The 20512-nt window shown below is 41.7% G+C and overlaps 1 protein-coding gene across 1 annotated transcript; it reads right to left on the reverse strand.

Moving 5' to 3' along the window:
- Window positions 1-4755: 4755 nt before the first annotated feature.
- Window positions 4756-17489, reverse strand: LOC104450683 (calcium-transporting ATPase 9, plasma membrane-type). Its single transcript, XM_010065349.3, is given in 38 exon segments — window positions 4756-5542; window positions 6132-6223; window positions 6306-6413; window positions 6602-6689; window positions 6691-6734; window positions 6827-6872; window positions 7307-7407; window positions 7563-7700; window positions 8317-8415; window positions 9098-9214; window positions 9290-9322; window positions 9324-9455; window positions 9777-9836; window positions 10627-10794; window positions 11514-11624; window positions 11732-11781; window positions 11784-11829; window positions 11914-11979; window positions 12313-12450; window positions 12576-12659; window positions 12746-12788; window positions 12883-12938; window positions 13010-13118; window positions 13203-13285; window positions 13369-13452; window positions 13936-14007; window positions 14085-14162; window positions 14252-14335; window positions 14420-14490; window positions 14583-14652; window positions 14928-15017; window positions 15120-15130; window positions 15133-15250; window positions 15354-15463; window positions 15719-15758; window positions 15840-15907; window positions 15910-15955; window positions 16891-17489. Coding segments are annotated over 38 exon segments (3189 nt in total). The 5' UTR covers window positions 17038-17489; the 3' UTR covers window positions 4756-5454.
- Between the last annotated feature and the right edge of the window lie 3023 nt (window positions 17490-20512).

Consider the following 20512-nt stretch of genomic DNA (forward strand, 5'->3'; position numbering starts at 1 on the left):
AAGCCAATATGTAAGTTCATCTACATGATATGTCTGGTTTTATTCCAGTCTGTAAATCAATGCTCTTCGCCAAAGAAAAACTCTAGATTTCGATGACAAATTCTGCAATCTTGCTTTGAGTAGTCGAAACTACTGCCTCTTATTCATACTGCTCGATTTTGCAAAAAATGAAGCGAACAATTTTCCCACAAAAGATGTAGGAAGTGGTATGATCTTTGCTGCAATTAGTGTTCTAAATGATGCTGTCGTATTCCATACCAGAAGTTTGTCATCTCAATCACAAATAGAGGTCGCAGCCGCCTGTACACGAGTGGGATTTCCAACGTTTCGAGCTCATGAAAGTTCATCCAAGCCGAGTGATGCGCAACAACAAATGTAAATATGAAAAACTATCGATCCTGTGTTATCATCTTAGACGTGGATTTTGCAGTGCAACGACCAACCCTTAGGATTTGATTATCTTCAGGAAACAGCACAGATAGGCTTCTGTTGCCATGGAATACAATGCTATTAATTGCGTCTCCGTAACTCAGCTAGAGTTCGGCACAACTCTCACTTCTGGTCACGTTGTTTGGTTCCTAGATGCAACATACCAAGCACGAGTACCTCTCACTGCCTTCAATTTCGCCGTGATCTTGTCAAACTCTTTCGCTAATTTTTCTTCCTCCGCATGCACGTCATAAATTCTTCTATCGAGCTTTTGGAGGGCGGCATCATTTGCGAGATCTCTCCTGATCTCTGCATCATTCTTGTACTCCGCTCTTATGGTTAGTGAGACCTAAGAACAAAATCCATCAAATGAGCATGTCATTGCAAAAGATCATTAATTCTGTAAAGAAGCCGATCAAAAACCAGACAGTGCACCTGACATGAGCAATGAAGTTGCACTCAGTGCAGTGATAAGCAGTCTTCGGATTCTGCATCTGCTTGCACACGTTACAATAGTACTCGCCAAAGTCATCCTAGAGCCAAGTCTCGGCGAAGGCGAGGGAGTGGAAATGGCACTTGGACTTGATCTTCTCTGGAAAGGCGAAGGGGGCACAATGGAAGTGGAAGCAGTGAGGGCAGCCCGGAACCATGCAATGAACAAGGTGCGTGTCATGACCGAAGTTGCACATGTCGCACAAGTAATGCACCAGCAGAACATTCTCCACCAGGAGAAACAAGTGGCCTCTGTCCTCATACTTGATGTTCAAGTACCTCGCGTTGCACCTGGCGTCAAGGTTGAGCTGATAGTCTGTGCAGCGGAAGTTAAAGCCGAAGGTGATCAAACAGCAGCAGGTGCAGGAGATGAAGCTGGCCTTTTTCCATATGAAGTCCGGGATCAGAGTATGATGCGGATAGTATGGATGCTTCAGCTCTCTTGGCAGTTCCAAGCATGACTAGTGTAGGAGAAACTCGCAGTCCTTGCACTCGCAGGCCACGCCTTCAACCGGTGAAGTGCAGCCGTTGTTTTTGCCATCTTTGGCTGGGTCAGGTTGAGCGTCGTTGACTTTGGTTAGTAGAATCAAGGAGTGTTCGCAAGCAAAATGCCGAATCTCCATGGTCTCCATCTTCTTCTTGGGTCGTATCTCAGAGCTGTGTGCTGGCAAGAGTGCCTTTTTAGCAACCAACAACATGGAGCTCAGACTAAAATTCGGCATTCCCTCAGCAAGAGGAAGTCTCAGTTTTTAGCACTTTCTGCCCCATCGATGGAACTTGCCAGGCAACTAGGACCACTTAAATGAATTTTATGGCATTGTTAACCAATTGAGAAGCAATCACATGGCAGGTTCCATGTCAACAGTGTCGCAGAGGATCAATCGTATCATTGACTTTTTTGTCATGCCACAAGCATCGTTGACTTAAACTTAGAATTCCATGACAAGGAGGGGGGAAACAATTAATCAGAAAGGGATAGGAGAGGGATGGAGTTTCAATGCTGGGTTGACATCTATCCCCGAAACCGAATGCAGATCGTGCATCTGCATCGTCTAAAGTGAATCGAACTGGTATGAATACGCCGGAACTGTCCCATCTTTCACGGGACGGTGAAGGAAAAGATAACCCAGAGGACAGATTCCTCAGACTTCTTGTTTTCGAAGACATTAGCTTTAGCCCCGTATTTTGCTACCCCAATAAAAAGACCACTTTGTTTCCTGCACAATTAATCCGCACCCATTCCTTTAACTGGGGCCTTACCTTTTGATTCCAAGACACAAATATTGATGTACAAGCATACTCCAAGGAATTAGCAGATTGGACAAAGACACATTAACAACCAGAAACTTATTTCTTTAGCCCATAACAACCAGCAACTTTACAACCCTTCCTTTAAGCAGAAGCCTTAGTGGAGGTGGAGCAAACTGGTGAGTCGACCTCAGGCTTCAATGATGAGATGTATTGGGCGCGAAGGGCCCTGAAAAACTCCAACTTTGCTGTGATTTTTCTTTAATTCCTTGGCTAAGCACGTTTCCTCGTCACGTAGCCCCCATTTATTCATTTCTATTCTCCAGAGTCCGGCATCATTCGCAAGGTCTCTCTCAGCTTGGCATCCATCTTGTACTCTGCCAAAATCGAAGGCAGCACCTGAAATTAAGAAAACTCCGATGTAAACGTCTCCGTGCCTCGATACTGCATCCACGCAGAAGAACCCTTTTAAAAGAAATGCCTAGGAAATCAGAAGTGAAAAATTATTCCTCAGAAAAGGAACCATGGCCGTGCATGAATTTACGAAATTTGAGGAACTGATAAGAATTTTTTGTATGAATGTCCAAAATCAACCTAACAAGTTGTATCATCCCATCGAACATGACACGGACTCTGACTACAGCAAAATTGACCAAAACAGTCATTTGCACCAAGGACATAACTCAGATTTGGTACAACCAACATGAGCAATGGTGTGATAATATTTATGTTCTGGGAAATAAATTTTTCAGAAATAATATTTTTCTCATTCTATTCCCTTGACCAATTTTGGTAAAATAATGTATTTGGCAAATACACAAAATTTCTTTTCCGAAAATAAATAAAAAGAGTTACAAGAATGTGTTTGCTACGACTCATAAAAATTTTTATGCTATAGAATTTCTTATAATTATTTTAGAATTTTCTTTTTTTCTCTTTTTCCTTTCTTTTTACTCCTCCTCTAGCTAGCGATGATGCCAACGGCAATCGGTGACCGCAGCAAGTGGCGACTGCGGCAAGCAATGAATTTTCATCGGCCGATTAGAAGAGGAAGAAGAAGAAAAGAAAAAAAAAGAAATATTTTTAGAAATTGTTCCCTAGAACAATAAGTTAATTTTTTCTATTTATGTTATAAATCTATTCGCTGGCGACTTTTCTATTCTAGAGAGTATAAAAATTAACTAATATTACCAAACGGAGAGTTTCTATTGGCCTATTAGAAGAGAAAGAAGAAGAAAAAAAAAAAAAACTTTATCTGGAAATTGTTCCCGAAAACAATGAGTTGCTTTTTTTCTACTTCTTAATTTTGTTCCAAATCTATTTGCTGGTCATTTTTATATTCTTTCTATTTTAAGGAGTAGAAAAATTAACCGATGTTACCAAACGGATTTTTTTTTTATATTTCAGGGAACAAAAGAAAAGGAAAATTAAGGAACCGAAATGGTAGCATACGGGCCCATGGTCACTGTGTACACCTGATTCTTCTGTGTCTTGCACGCATCGCAGTGGCACTCACCCAAATCCTCTTCCAGGACGGTTTTGGCAAAAGTGAACAGGTGGAAGTGACACTTGGACCTGATCATTTCGGGCCATGGGAATGGAGAGCAGTGGAAATGGAAAGACCGGAAGCACCAAGGGAACACGCACGGAAAAAGAGGGGTGTCCATGCCGATGTCATTCCACATCTCACAAGTGGTGAATGGCTTTGAATTCAGATTCTCTGAGGAAATAGAGAAGACCCCGTCTTCATATTTCGTGTTCAAGTAACGGGTTGAGCGTCGAGGTAGAATTTGCAGATGTCACAGCAGAAGCTGAAGCCAAGGATGGCAGAGTGACAGAAAGTGAAGTTGTGTTGCCTCCGTGCAAGCTGAAGGTAGAGTGTGCGGAGGGTGATAAGGGTGTTTCAGCTGAGTAGGGAGTTCAGAACAAGACTTGTGGAGGTCAGAGTTGCAAGCTTTGCATGCGTAGGTGGTGGAGGGCGAGGCTAGAAAGGGGTTGTTCCAGCCATAGCAGTTGACTTTCTTGTCGAACCCTTGGAGGTCACAGAGGATTAGAGGGTGTTTGTGGCTGCAATGTTCTATCAGATTCTGCTCCTCCTCCATCTGTTTTCAGTTTTCGTCTTGGGTTTGGCTTCTGATGGATTGATGGGTGCTACAACTCGGACGTGATCAAATGTGCAGGTCAGATAGTTGTATTGCTGGTTGAAATGAAGCAAAAGATCATTCACTTTGACTTTGGTGCTGACAAATTGAAGTATACAATTGTGCCAGATCTGTGGAGATGTATTAACAAAACTGAGAATTATCCAGATGATGCACGTGATAGACCTATTCCAAGTTGATCCATTGAGGAAGACTGGAACAGAAAATGTTCTGACATTGGTGTGGAAGTTGCTTAATCTATTCAGAAAATTTTACCCATCGGCAAATCCTCTAAGCAATCTTCAAGTTTCTAGTTCCTTTTCATGTTACCTTTTTCTTAGGTTACAAATTAAATGGAGTGGTCAGGTGAATTTGTTCAATATACTATAACCCAATCCTACACGCATCAGTTGGTTTAAGTAGCAGAAAGGAAAATTAGAACTGCTAGTAAACATAGGTTAAACATTGGCGAATAAAATGTACAGATTATATCTGTCTATACTAGTGCCCGCGTATACACAGGATCGAGGTCAAAGAAGCTGAGGTAATTGGCCAATTCTGAGCTGGCGACTCCACTAAACATCCCTGGAGATTCGTCTGCCGACAGAACTTCACAGTTAGGTTTCGGTTTTCGAATTATCTGGGTTTGTTGTTCATCCCTTTAGCCACTTCATTCAGGTAGCAAGTCCAACAACCCAAGAGACCCCATTCACATCACGGGAGTCTGCATGAGATTTTTTTCAGGTCTCTTCGATGAAGCAACTTGAAAGATTCTAATGGAGAGAACAAGCCGCAAAGTGCGGACTTATATTATAGGATTACTACTTAACCAAGACTAGCTTCGCCATCTTCTAATAATTCAAGATTAATGAAATCATCCAGCCTTTTAGCTTAGGATGCCCGTTATTCTCTACCATTTACACTTGCCATATGCATCAATATTGTAAAATTAGAAGATGATCACATCAAACTATACTTGGACGGTGGAATCAGCACGTACAACCACTAAGCTTGGAACTCTTCGATATCGTCCAATTGTTACGAGCACAGTCACATCTTCATGCACAGGCAGACTGGGAATAAATAGTAGGAATCGTGGAAGCAGAGCGGGAATATATATACTCCTTCATCACTAGGCATTATTTCACCGTCTCGTGAATGGCTTCCGAAGGAACTTGGAAAGAGGAGTCTTGGGGACTGGAATGAGTTTCCCAAGTACTGCAAGGGGCCAGCTGCACAACAAAGATCAAACGCCATGCACAAATCCTTTGAGAAATTAACCAAGCGTACATAAGATTGACAAATCGAAACTAGACAACCAGTGGAGGTTCGCAATAAGTTGAAATTAGGATCCATATGAAATTATATGAGGCCTTCTATATGCGTAGCATCCGCTACAAACAGATTCGCATGCAAATTAAGTATTTACTCGGGCTCCACACGTTGGAATCAGGCCACAGAAGGTATAGTCAAAATAATTTTAAGAGTACCAAGATGTTTCAAGCTGCTATGATGTCAAAGGTGCAATAAGCTGTGCCAATAATTTATGGTCTGTAATCAGATTATTTCTGGATGATATTTGAAAGGAGTTTCATCTGGTGTAGGTTTTGGAGCAGATTCACGCCCCAAAAATACAATTAAACTCTCAACACTTAGCAGAGCAAAATTTCACTAAGAGGGGCTATTTCGATTCTTCTATGGCAGAGATGTTTCATGTATATTGACTTACAAGCAGAAGACATCTCCTAGATAACTAATGTGATTGCATAAAGAAAAGGGTGAAATACTACATTGACTGTAAGGGTACCAAAATGTACGAACCTGACGATGCCAATCCCTACAGCAATAAGCCACAGATTCCAGGTGAGCGGCACCGTCTTAGCAAACTTTCCAAGGAACTCGACAATTATTACCTGGGGCACAAGCAAGAGAGGCTGCGTAAATATGCAAACACTTATCCAAAAGATGAAAGTGCAAATATTCCAAAGCACTCACTTGAAGCACGATGGTAACTGCAACGATACCAATAAAAAGGTAGTTTTTCGTCACTCCACTGAAAACATTCATTTCATCGGGCTTTCGAGCATTGAACTCATTGAAGATCTGTCATTTGAACAAAAATTGAACAACGAGGCTCAGCATTGAAGCTTAGATGGATTATGTAAACTGAAGAACCCATAAAACCCCGAAAGGCCACTTTTATTTTGGAACATCCTGTGCTTTAGCCTTTCCTTTTGTTTTATTTTGTGGAAATGTGGGCAGGGGGGTGCAAATTTGGTATGTCTACTTACTTGACCAAGGACAAACGCATTGAACACCATTGTATTCTTGATGTCAACAGCATGTTCCTTTGTTTCATTGCTCAACTGAAGAATACTCGCCGTGGTAGTTCAGGACAAGAAGGACGCATATTTGATAAGCAGCCTGCAGAAGAAAGTCGTTGACTTGAATTAGCAACAAACTGACCACGAGACAATTTAACAGGTATCTCCAAAAAAGGCAACGAATAGAAAGACCTGTATCATCAAGTTCCTCCACATGACATTAGTTATTAGAGGTTCCCTGACACAGCAAAGACAAGGTCATAATCAATCACCAAATCATCGGCGAAAGAAAGAGAAGGAGCAGCAAATTTAAATGAGACTTGCATTTTATGTGCTCTAAAGGAACCATTTAGAATTAGGTGGAGTCACATCTTTGTCACCCCAACACTCTACATGCTAAGAGAGTGAAAACGCAATATATCCAGGACTAAAGGACCGATGTCCAATGACCGATACATCTCTCTCCAAAAGGCAAAGTTTATGCACTTCTATTCTATCACCATTTCCAATGTCCAGTTACATGCAAACTGAAAACCGTATCTATGATTGTTTTGCTGCTTTCCAGCGATTAAAGAAATTTTGGCTTGTCATGGTTTCAGAGTGTTTTTATTGTATCTAGACACTGCCTTTACTTTGATGCTAAAGCTTAACAAGACATGCTGAATTGCAAACCTTCGGCCAACTGGAGTTCTTTCCATTAGGTGGTCCGTGGGTGGCTCCGTTGCCAGTGCAAGTGCTCCAAGAGTATCCATGATAAGGTTGACCCACAGGAGCTGCACCAGAAAGAGAAGTATTTTAGACAAGAAAGTGAACCTTGATCAATCCTTCAAGGCACTTTCTGATCCTCTCAAGGAGAACTAGGGTCACATAATTAGGGCTACCCCAAGAATAGTGCCCTGGTCATCCAAGCAAGCAAAGATTCACTAACCTGTACTGCAGTCAACGGAACATCGCCCGAAGTTATTGCTGCGATAACATTTATTACCAGAGCAGCAACATTTACTGTGAGTTGGAACTGGATAAATTTCTGAATATTTGCATACACAGAACGGCCCCAGCGAACAACCTACACACCATTCATAAATGTTGCCATTACATACTTGACATGTGGATAATGACTAATAAACTTCAAAAAGATAGAAACCCAATTAGTTAAAAGGAAGTTTGACAAGGCCCCAATTAAATACAAGCAACAGGATCATGATTCGCCTGAAGGTCTTTTATGCCTTATGCATTAACATTTGATGAAGTGCCCTCACTGTTCACTTCATACTACACTTTACACACGCATGCATAGGAAGAGAACCCATGGGACACTGCTCTGTGTTTTTCATACAGCATCCAATGGGGGAGATGGTTGTGCCGTGAGAGAGAGACTGGATGCTTCTCTGGTGTTTGAAGATTGCTCTGGGATTACCAGAGGAAACCGTTGAATAACTTTTCTCGTAATATTCTTTTAACAAGATGCTCTTTGAAAACTGTTTTCTAAGCAAGTACAGGTGCTCTCGGTTTGTTTTAATTATTTGCTCTCTTTGCTATTTGCAGAAATAAGTGCAATAACATTAACCACAAACACACTACTAGAAACAAAATTTCATTTCATTTCGAAAACTGATCCCAAGAACCAAAGGGAAACAGCAAAGATCAGACTACTAACACATCATCAAAGTCTTCTTACTAACCTTAACAACAGAGGCAAAATTGTCATCTAAAATAATGATGTCAGAGCTTTCCTTTGCAACTTCCGTCCCTTGGATGCCCATAGCAAGACCAATATCTGCCTAAATTGTCAAATATTCAAACTGATGTGAATAGGTAGGAACATGGAAACTTAAAGCATAATACCACACAACTATAACCATAAAAGCAAGCTTCCCACTACGGAGAGTATCTCGTTGATTAAGATAAAGCTGATTATGTTCAACACGTATCTTCTACTCTTTTCCCCAACGCTGTCCATCTTAAATATGCCATCTTGTGATTGAAGTGAATAACCTGTGCTTATCTGAGAAGTGCCTTTGACATCTTGGACGCCAGATGAGCATCCCATGTACTTATCATCTTTATCTAACTTCATTCCAAGACATTTGATGCGCCTCATTGTGATTTGTTTAAGGAACATATATAAGAATAAGGACTTTCTGGACGAATATAAATTGAACGAAAAGTTGCTTTTAATGTTCAACTCAAGGGAGGGTAAAATTAGGGTCTAAAGCAAACTACCGTGCTTTTCTCAACATAGATGAGCTCTTTTTTATTTCTGCTTCCAGATTTCACTTTGCCGGTTGCAAAAGGAAGAGAACTCCTTCATGTGAAACAAGTTCGAATTGGAAGATAAGGATAGGCATTTTCATCTATTGGTTCAATGATATGTCAATAGGAGCAAAAGCACATGGCCATGTGAGTTTCGCATTGACATACATAAATAGAAAAATAGATGTGCACATATTAATCAGTATCAACCTCATGAAGTGCAGGAGCATCATTGGTTCCATCCCCAGTTACAGCAACAACTTCCCCACTTTTGCGTAAGGCTTGCACAAGTAGTAGCTTGTCGCTGGGTGAAGACCTTCCCATCACCTGTAAGGCATATCATGTTTAATTTGTTCGTCTACTTTTGGATGTACATGTGAACTTTGATATTCTACATCATACCGTTATTCTCTTTGCTGTCTGCTCTCTTTCTTTTCTCAGACAATGCACGGAATACCCTTCCTTCGATAACATTAGGCTCTTTGGCATCTTCATTTGAGCTAAGTATCCCACATTCCAGAGCTATCGCTTTTGCTGTTTGGACATTATCTCCAGTGACCATTCGCACCTGTCAGACCAAATCACACATAACAGGTTCCTATTAGTTATTTCATCCTAGACAGAACAAATACAGACATCCCCACATCATTCTCCGCTCATCTGCCTTGGTAATGCTTTTCGAATAGATTGGAAAGTTCCCTTAGATGTTTAAATTCTAAAAGCATAACCAAGATTAATTGACACTTTATCTAGGTTCCACTAATAACCAATGATGTCTTTCATTTTGACTCTCTGGCTCAAAAGAAATCTTTCCATGTTTCCCTATTCTTCCCTGGTGCCATCTTTTCTAGTATCTGCGAAGTGTCAAATCAGTGGAGCTATGACTTACCTTAACCCCAGCTTCTGTGCATATTCTAACAGCGTCTTCAACACCTGGACGACAAGGATCCTGCAGATGTATAGATATGTTAGCTGATAAAAGGCGCTTATAACGAAGTATGAAGAACTCAGTTTTTCCTGAGCACAAGGCCGATGTAACATTTGTTGCATTTCAAAAATAGAAATAGACAGCATACAAACATTGACTTATACAGTAAGGTTAAGTTAGCTTCTCCACTGGTAAATGAAAGATGTAATGAGAAAACACAACTAAAAAAATATAGAATCCAGAAAAAAAGGTGAATATGTGGGAAATCCAAGTTTCAATCGAAGGCTATAAAATTCTTAAATGGTCAGCTTTGTTAGATTGATCATTTAATTTATACCAAATTTCCCAACAAAACCAGACCAAAAGCAAATTGCAAAGCAAAATTGCTTCTGACAATTAATAAGGTAGGTAAGGGGATACTTCTGGGATCTTTCCAGGAAAATTTCATGAACTGATAAAGGATAGCAAAGAGAATAATGTGCACAAAACTTATGACCTACAAGTAAAAATGCGATTTATAACTTAAAAGTAACTTCTGCATAAACTTTTACACCTATATAAGAGCACGCCACTCTTGTGCTTATCGTAAACTAATTACTGCTCCAAAGAAGCAGCTTCGTAACTTCACTTGAGGAATATTAAGAACACAAATTGCTGCTATTTTTGAAATGACACTTCCACAACTCCAAAAGTGGTGCGAGATGGCTCCATGTCTTTTTCAGAGTTTATGGAGGAATAAATTTTCCAGAACAGTATGAAATAAAATGGATCAGTCCATTATCGTAAGAAACTTGAGAACTGATGTGTATACCTTGATGCCAACGACCGAAAGCAAAACAAGATCATCATCAGGTAGCACCCAATTGTCCAGACCTGCATCATCGCCACGAACTTTATCTGAATCAAAAGGTCTGTACGCAATTGCAACACAGCGGAGACTTCTAGCAGCCATGTCATCAATAGCAAGCTTGAAGAAATCCTACAACAAAGCTCAAAGATTAAGGTGGCATCCAAATTTCCAAGCACTAAGCTATTCTCACAGCTCCCTTAAGGAAATTTTGTCAAAGGAAAATTAACATCGACCCATTATGGAACAAAGCCAGGTAATTATTACAACTCTGAATGATCTCAGAAGAGACCAGGAAGAAGTGGTGAAGAAGTGCAAGATTAACCACTAGAAAGTAAATTGCAAGAGTTAACCAGGTTATTGCGTGACCAAACTCACTGAATTAGAGGACCAAGTAAGATATGCATCTTAAATTATATATAATCAGCTTACTCGGAAGTCAAATGCAAATATCAATCCAATAAATTTGATCCGCCGCTGTTTAAAGTCTTAAAGTTAAATAAATAGCTTTGGCAAAGTTGCATTGCGTGAAATAACCTACAGATAATGGCACCAATACATCTGCAGGGAATACCTTCTATATCTTAAGTATAGTGAAACTAGCATGAAACTATTAAATAGTCAAGGACTATTAGATAGTCAAGTAAAATAATGCAGATAGTCTGCTTAAATTACCAAAGTTCACCCATTTTCTTTTCGTATATTGGTGGATAGGTAACCATGCTATTTTTACAGCCGCTCTCACAAAGTAATAATCAAAAGCTTCTGCAAGTAGTTCTCTAGGCTTCATTCCCTACTTTTCTGCCATGACCAAAAGATATATCTCCTACCATGAAAGAAATAGCACCAACCTTTTCTTCATCGATTGTTCTCAAGTGACCATCCGAGTCAAAAAACTTAGTGCATGAGGCCAAGACAATTTCTGCTGCACCCTTCCAATGTATATGAACATCAGAACTGGTCTGTGACCAAAAAATTGGAAGAATGGAGCGTCAGTATGTATGGTAAGGACTTCCCAGCATGTTATTTGTAGAGTAACAGACACAGAGATTTATAGAAAAATAGCTACCTTTTGTATAGCAACTCCTCCTCGCTTTTTCTCTGAGTTGAATGGAAAACATGGAGTTCCGTTGACTCTGCTCTTACAGCATCAAACTTCATTCCCAGCTGCCAGAGAGACAAAGACGTTCTGAAGAAGTTCCAAATTCATCTGTCTGAGATTTCTTGTCAGATTATTACCAAAACCAGTACCTTAACAGCCCATGAAAGAATAGCCTTCTCAGTAGGAGATCCAGTAACTTCAGCATCTCCACCATCCTACAAGTGAAGAGCCACACAAATGATTGTTCATGTGATTAAGTTTACACTTACTGAACCAAGAACCACTGAGCACCTTTCAATAAGAGTGGTAATGGAATAGGTTTGTTTGGACTTATGGAATCTTCTTCTAAACATGTAGTTTATAAACAGGAAACAAGTCACCAAATACCATCTTTCCAAATGCAATTTTACTGTGAAATGCATTCCTTCCCTCTTAACCTAATTGATTATACACATTGCCAAGGATGTAAACTGAGTAGAGATTATCACGGTGGATCCATCATCATTTTGATTTCTCAAAGTTAGCAGGAGGCTGGAGGAGAGTACTACCTTCGGCACATAGACGTTGCCCTGGGTATTATGTGCAATGCCCTCAATAAGCAAAGAAGAAATTAGGTGATGCAATTGGGAGGCATCATCTGGTGGATCCATCTTCTTTCGCCCAACATAAGCTTCGACCACAGTCATCTGTAATTTCACTATTATCAATCAGAAAAACCAATACTACAGCTAGAACGTTCTGATGAGTTGTCCCATAAGTCAGCAAAAAGAGATAATTGAAAAATGCTAACAGGGATTTGAGGGCTAATAACCTGATTCAAAGTTAATGTTCCAGTCTTATCACTGCAAATTGTTGTGGCAGAACCCATAGTTTCACAGGCTGAAAGCCTCCGAACCTGTGGTTGTTTTGCAAGAAGGTTATTATAAAATTTGGGTTTTTGCTACATCTCAGAATTATATAAAAGAAGCTAACAAGGCTTACCAAGGCTTTATCCGCCATCATTTTCCGCATTGAGTATGCTAGTCTGTGCCACAATTGGGGGGAAAAAGAAAAGTGAGAGGCAAATTGAATGTGTGATTATTATACTGTTACAGCAATATAAAACTAGTAGTACTTACGTCAATGTAACAGCCAAAGGAAGCCCTTCAGGTACTGCAACAACCACAATGGTTACCTAAATACACTTCTTAGTCAGTCAAGTGCCTGGTTTGAAGAGACTGGACAGCAAAGAGGAGCTGCACTTACTGCAATTGTCACAATATGAACAACCCCATCCAAGATATCATCGACTTTGGTCATGCCCTTCACAAACTGGACAGTTCCATCGGGATTTTTTGTATGTCCAGTAAAGTACCTAGAAAAATGGACAGAAAAAGGATGTAAGATTCCTCAAACCCGAATGACAGTACACGAATGACTACACACAGGAAAAACTTGCCTGGTCAAGAGGACAGTGAGCACAACAGCAGCTACAGAAAGACCGACAATGCCTATGAATGTGGCCAGCCCATTCAAGCGTACCTGTACAGGAATATTCAAAAAAAAAATGTGAGGATATGGTGACGACTCCAAGAAAAGCCAAATCTGGATGCTTGACATTAAACCTGCAAAGGAGTCTCTTCACCAGTATCGTCTACTATACTTGCCATCAGCAATCCCCACTCTGTGTTGATTCCAACACCAGTCACCTGAAGGTAAGTAATGATTGTAAGAAGTTAGAACTCAAAAAATGTAGGAACTTTTCTCACAGGAGAAGAGAGAAAGGAAGTTAAAGTGTTCAAATAATCGTGTTATTGCCCACCCTACTCATGTGGAATAGTATAGATCAATCCACATGATCACTATCCTGCTTTAAAGCAACTAAGTAAAAGGACATGGATCAAAAGTTATCTTTTTTCATCTTTAACAAATTTAAAATCTCGTCCTCACATTGGAAAGGACAATAGAAGCACAAAAGGGGTGTCTCTACTTCTGCTGGAAATTCATACGCACAATTTTTTCCGTCAGAGAAGAAAGGTGCAGCCACTAAAGGCACTTGTCCTGCTATTGTGCATTTCCTTTGAAATTTGTTGTCTTACTTACTTGACATTGTGAATGAATTTAACCTTTTTGGGCAGCTGCAGTACCAAAAAAAAAAAGAAAAAGAAAGAAAGAGCAAATTATCATATTACCAGCATAGTGCCAACACCGTCAGCAACTTTGCAACCAGACATTAGGAAAGGTGATTTTTGATCCTTGTGAACCTGCATGAATGTCATGCTTTGAAAAAAAAAAAGGATCACAAATTCAATTCAGTCAACCAAAGTATCAGAAAACACACAATCTTGCTTTCTCCTGTCATGCTAGATTCATCAAGTGCAAGAGAATGTCCACTGACTAATACTCCATCAGCAGGAACCTGGTATCGGTAGCAGTAGAACTATTATTAGCTTACAGGGTCATCACCTGTCAAATTAACAAATAACAAACCCAGTTAACCTGGCTCACCTGATCACCTATTCTGAGTGGTACGATATCACCCACGACAATATCAAATATCGAAACTTTTACCATCCTTCCATCTCTCATCACCTGCAGAGATCTCATCCTCAGTGATTCGTTTGGAATAAACTCACTAGCAACATAATCGAATTATGAACCATTTAAGCATCATACCCCGATTTGGATATTCTGTTTTTCCTCATTCAAATTTTGAAACTGCAGAGACTGGCGGTAGTCGCTGACGGCTGATTAAAAGTAATCAGAAGGTCATGAAGACGGGTAAGGAATGACATTAGTATCATCATGAAAAGTAAAGGCTTATGATCAGATAATATACCTGTTACCAGTATGACAAGAAGAACAGCCAAAGCTATGCTTCCTCCGTCATACCATCCTTCTTTTAACCCCTACACAAATTTGAGATGGAACTGCTCAGTATATGATGAGGCATGAAACTTTACTGAGAGAACTAATCAAGGAAGAACCAAATAAGAGTAGAGAGACACAGCTTTTAGCCTCCCATCAAACATATCAGCAAGCAAGAAAGAGATCCTTACAACTTGACCTCAGTTGCAATTATCTATTGGTGGGATGTCTATCTTTAGACTAAAGCTCCTCTAGATAAATATTTCGGCTGTCAGACAAAATCATCATAGTATTAGGAAACTAAGCCAAAGCTCACCTCGGTCTTTATTCCCAGGCCCAGTGACACTGCTGCAGCTATAATCAATATAATAAGGGTCAAGTCCTGCCACGCCTCCCAAAGGAATGTCTGCAAGGGATGTTAACTCAGTCTGATACTACCATCATGATAAGATCCTTCCAGAAAATGCCTTATTATAGAAACTCAAGACAAAAAAAAAAATAGTTGTACCCAAAAAGTCCGTCCTTTTTTCGAGGATATGTGTTGGATCCAAAGGCATTTTTCCTCTCTGATAAATCAGCATCATCACCAGCAATTCCTTTCTCCAAATTGGTTTTTAGCAAATCCGATAGACCTTTAACCTGAGGGAGGAAACTGACAGTCTGAGAGCATGATATTAGCTAACAAAATTACTCATACCATAGAAACAAACAAAAAATATATATATATCAACGATGAACTTGCCCTGCCAAATTGATGAAGACTGGTTGTATTATTGTCCCTATTCATGGAAGATAGCTGCTCTAGATCAACAGCATAATCGCCAGTTAAACTTGGAGGTGCCACTCTTTTACCTAACACGGATTAAGACAGGGACATAAGGACAAACAGACTATAATAAACAGAATGCAATGCCACCAATTTGTTCACTTGGTAAATGGATCAGAGTCCTTCACTTGGTTAAGTGGCGGTGCCACCAATTTGTTCTTTGTATGATGCATATTTGTTGTCTAGTTTTTAGTGGATAATAGGAGACAAGTGTGCAACTTCAACAATCTCATGCATGGGAATTTTAGTTTTCAATGGATCAAATCCAATACATCACTTACCAAACTGCTGCTCTCCAGCCACTCTGAAAAGCAAAGCTGCCTAATAAAATTAATAAGAAGATTAGAGAGAAAAAAATCTCCTAATTGCTTTACTATAAACATGCTTAAGGAAGAAAATTACTCGTATCACTTGTGCATGGGCCCTGATCATGCGCAGCCTTTGAATTTTTTCCTCGTGCTTTTTAAGTTCAAAGTATAACGGAATCGCCGAGTCGCATTGAGGACAAGAGCTGCTTGCTGTGAAAGTAGAAAACACCTTTAGGCTCACATAAAGAGCGGTTAGGCTTCATCAAATCTTGACAGTTTAAAAGGATGGACTAGAACTGGAAACACTGGACAGGACACTGCAATAAACAGAACGACAATCTTTTCCTGAGGAAAAGCATCAAGTTCAGAAAAGCACAAACCAGACATGGAGGACATCATGTGACGTGACAAACATTGAAAAAAAATACTGTATTTAGTTCATGTACTTACTTACAGTCTAATGTGGTTCGTTTATTGGTGAATTTCAGATTCTTCTTCATGCCAGCTTTATTTCGTGATAACAGTTTTACTCACAGTATGATGCTAGATAGTAACTTCGTCAATTCTTGACTTTTACCTCTGTCATCTTCATTTTATCACATTTCAAAGAATACATATGAAGGTGTGCAGAATGCATCTGAAAAATTATGACTTCAATGTGAAAGCACCTCCTGCTAATCAAGATGCTGAATGCTTTTTCTCCAGTGACATCAACTACCATTTCATCGCTTCCCATACCTCAATACTTTTGCTTTTTCCCCATTGCTGTATTCGAATACAAACAATGCACCATTTAGCGATTTGGTCACTAAGACATGGCCTCACGTGGCGCAACACACGAAGAGTCCTAAGGATCAAGTGACCTCATATGGGATCCACCGGATCTCGGTACATATACTGTGCAGCGAGCACATTCATTATTAATTTCTGGAGTTGGACTTAGATGTGGATACTCAAACCCGAGGCCTACGTAAGTGGACACTTTCGATGCGAGAGAGCCGACACACGAGGTGTTCTCGCATGATTCCATCCACATTATGGACAAAAGCACGGCTTTGCATAAGTTGCCGAAAAGGGAACTGCATAAGGAGGGAAAATGAGCAAAACAGAGGGAAGATTAAGGGAATCGATGAATGTGGCAATACCCTCCATCTCCTGAGAGTCTCGAGAGGCGCATTCTTCGTGTCCGCGACATCGAATGGATCCGACACGTCCACATTGTCCTTCTCCGCCTCTTGCCCGGGCAACCTCAGACCGGCTTCCACGTCCTCGTCATTTTCGCGGCCCACCATTGCAGAGGAAAACGACGACGGTACAGAGTAGACAAGAGAAGAAGAGGAGGTGGAGGAAGAGATCCGCAAGGCCTATATTATACGGTGCACGTCGACGACATCCACTCGCCGTCGTCACCCTGCTGGGGATGGCACGACCGTTACGAGAAACAGCCTGTTCGAGCTAACCTCTCTGCGCGCCACCTCCCAACGGGCAAAACTACTACAAATGGAAAACAAGAAGAACGACAAATGGAGGGGGAGTGTTGGTTTGTCGGTTGGAAGGGAACGAAATTGCTTCCCGCGAGCGCGCGAGCGCGCGAGAATGAAGGGGAAAGCCGTTAGCATTTGATGGTATCGGCGAGAATGGCGGGAATCCTTTGGTTTCTTTCCCGGCAGAAGACGCTCGTCAACACATATAGAGGAACTTTAGAGAGAGGGAGAGAGAGAGACCGGAGAACGAGGTGAGACTCCGTGATACCCGGGCCTGAAAACAGCTGGTAGAGAGAGAGTGGATTTTTATAGTGAGGAGACAGTTCAGAAGTTGGGACGAAGACGGACAGGACAGGACAGAATTAGAAGTTTCTCAGAAGCTTCGCGCCATGAGCAGGCGCGCATGCTAGTGAGGTTGATAGCCCACCGCTCGCCCGCCCCGCTCCAATGATTCCGCAGTTAGGTGATGCCGGGTCAGTTTTCCAATCAATTAGTTTATGCTTGATGGGACGATCTTAAAGACGCGGGCTCAATACGTATAGGCAGATATCATGAGGACATGTTTCTTTCGGTTCAGTTCGGTTCAGCGGATCGGGCGACAAATGAAGTGGCAAGGAAGATGAATTAGCGTTGGCACTAGGAGTGTGCATGGTCCAAGCGGGCAGTTCCCGACTTAGAACTAGGAATGGCGTTAGGGTGTGCATGTTCCAAGCGGGCGATTCCCAACCTAAAACCGGGAACTGCCCACTAAGGACCGATTCTGAAAAATTAGAACTGGATCCACCCGTTTGTTGCATGGATCCATCCGGAATCGACCGAACCGCGATCCGATTCCTAAGTAGATCCATGAAACCGATCTTAACGCGAAACAATTTTAGTTTTCAATATGGAACGACTACGTGACATCAAAATAAGCTAAAGAAAAAAGAAATCAAAATTAAGTACGTGGAGATGCGGATGGCAAGAGAAGTAAACTCAACGAAATTACAAGTACGGTCCGGGCGATTCCAGGTATTTTGCACATCCCTAAAAGGGAATGAGATGAGATCTAGGTTTCTTTTAGTAATTTTTTTCAATATTAAAAAGTTCCGGTCCAACCCAGGTGGGCAGGCAGGTAGATCCGCCCATGGAACTGAACCGATACTTACCGGTTCTCATAAATTGAAACCGGAAATCGAACCGATTCTCTTAAGAACTAGGTTCTGGAGGATTTGGCCCGGTTAGGGTTCCAACGGTTCCGGATATTTTGCACACCCCTGGTTGGCACAGCTATGGTGTGATGTGGTGCCAACGAGGCAGTGATGCGACGTTGGACGTAGCAGACACCGACGGAGAAAATAATAGCAGATCTTGAACTTAGCCTAGCAGACACGAGAAAATATTGGGTACGCAACAAGTCAGCAAAATAACAATTCATTTCTTGATTGACAAGGTCTCTCTCTCTCTCTCTCTCTCTCTCTCTCTCTCTCTCCTCACGGTCTCCCTCCCTCCATTCCGACTCAGCAAGCTCTCTCTCTCTCTCCCGAATGGTGCTTTGCCCTCGGGAGGGTCCTAGGTGACCAGCCGTCCGCGGTGGTCGCCCCCTTCCGGTCAACGGCGGAGCCCATGGTGAAATCACGAGCTCCGCCGTCGCCCTCCAAGCACCACACCAAGATCGCCGTGGTCGGGGTGGGCAACGTCGGCATGGCCATGGCCCAGATCAATCCTCATCCAGGACCTCGCCGACGAGCTGAGCCTCATCGACGCCGAGCCCGACAAGCTTCGCGGCGAGACGCTCGACCTCCAGTAGGCCGCCGCCTTCCTCCCCGCACCAAGATCTTGACTCTGTCGACTACCCGTCGCCGGCCGGTCGACCGAGGCCGAGATCTTGATGAAGGAAGACCAACCTTCATGAACAACGAGATCTCGGCCTCTGTTTCGAAGGAAAGAGACGGAGGAAGAAAAAAAGGGGAGGAAGACAAGCAACGGAGATTTATAAAAAAATTTGGAACGTGGGGCCCACAAGACACGTGTCAATCAACGAATGAACTATTATCCTGCTGAGTCGTAATCACAAGTGTATCTAATATTTTCCCGATGTTGACACGGGACATGGAGCGGGCCACTGCATATACCTACGTTACCAAACCTCGGACTCATCAAAGTTTGACGCAGGGCATGGAGCTACTGCCGTCTTTGACTAGTAGTCTATGGGCACGTGAACTTAGGTCGGACTCGTCAAAAAAAAAAACTGAGGTCGGGCGAGCAGGCCTAAGGCGGCGGCTGCTTTGGAGGTCCAAGAGTTCGTCATGCCGTGACTCGCCTGAGGGGCGGTTCACGGCGAAAAAAGGCAGTCCATGGGTCGTCGATGGGCTTGTGCCGACCAATGCCGACCGGCAGGTACACAGCGGAGATTCGGCGTTCCATTTGGCAGTATGATTCCGGAAGTTAAAGTCTTTTCATGATCTTACAACATAAAATGAAGGGAAGAAGTGCCCAGAACACATCTAAATCATTCTGCAGGGTCATGGAGCAGACGAAAAAACGATGTTCATGTCAACACGAAAGAGGGTTCACATGGAGGAACTTTGGAGAGAGAGAGAGAGACCGGAGAACGAGGGAAGACTCCGTGACATCCGGCATGAAAACAGCTAGTAGGGAGAGAGAGAGAGGAGTAGGTGTTTCAAAGTGGGAAGGGAAACAGCTCAGAAGCTGCCATCGTAGGTGGACTAAAACAATGAGGGAGACAGTTCAGAAGCTGCCGTCGTAGGTGGGACGAAAACGATGAAGAAGGAGACGAAGATGGAGAGGAGAGGAGGAAAAAAATAAGAAGAAGAATGTCTGTAGTGATCGAGCAGAAGTTTCTCAGAAGTTTCGCATGGCAAAGAAATGCGCGCCCTGAGTAGGCGCGCATGCTAAGGAGTTTGGTAGTCAGTCCACCCGCCCCAAGCCAATGATCGATTAGTTTATGCTCGATCGGACAATCACAAGGACACGCTTAACACTCGATATTTATAGGAAGATTTGCGCTGGACATAGTGACCAGCGTGAACTTCTAACCACACATTGTTTCTATTGAAATATAATACGCTTGAAAATGACGGTCTTATAATTTACGTAATACAAAAATCACTAAAGAAATAAATAAGGAATAATAAGAACACATCAAAATATTGATATCTATGTCCATGAGAAGAGTCAATGATAAATAATATACTATAATTGGAAAATAAAGTTTACAATCGCCGACGCTAAGTATTTCCCGTACCTAAATTTAAATCTAAACCTAATGTATTTACATAAA

This window comes from Eucalyptus grandis, chromosome 6 (genome assembly GCF_016545825.1).
Source record: "Eucalyptus grandis isolate ANBG69807.140 chromosome 6, ASM1654582v1, whole genome shotgun sequence".
Lineage (NCBI taxonomy): Eukaryota > Viridiplantae > Streptophyta > Magnoliopsida > Myrtales > Myrtaceae > Eucalyptus > Eucalyptus grandis.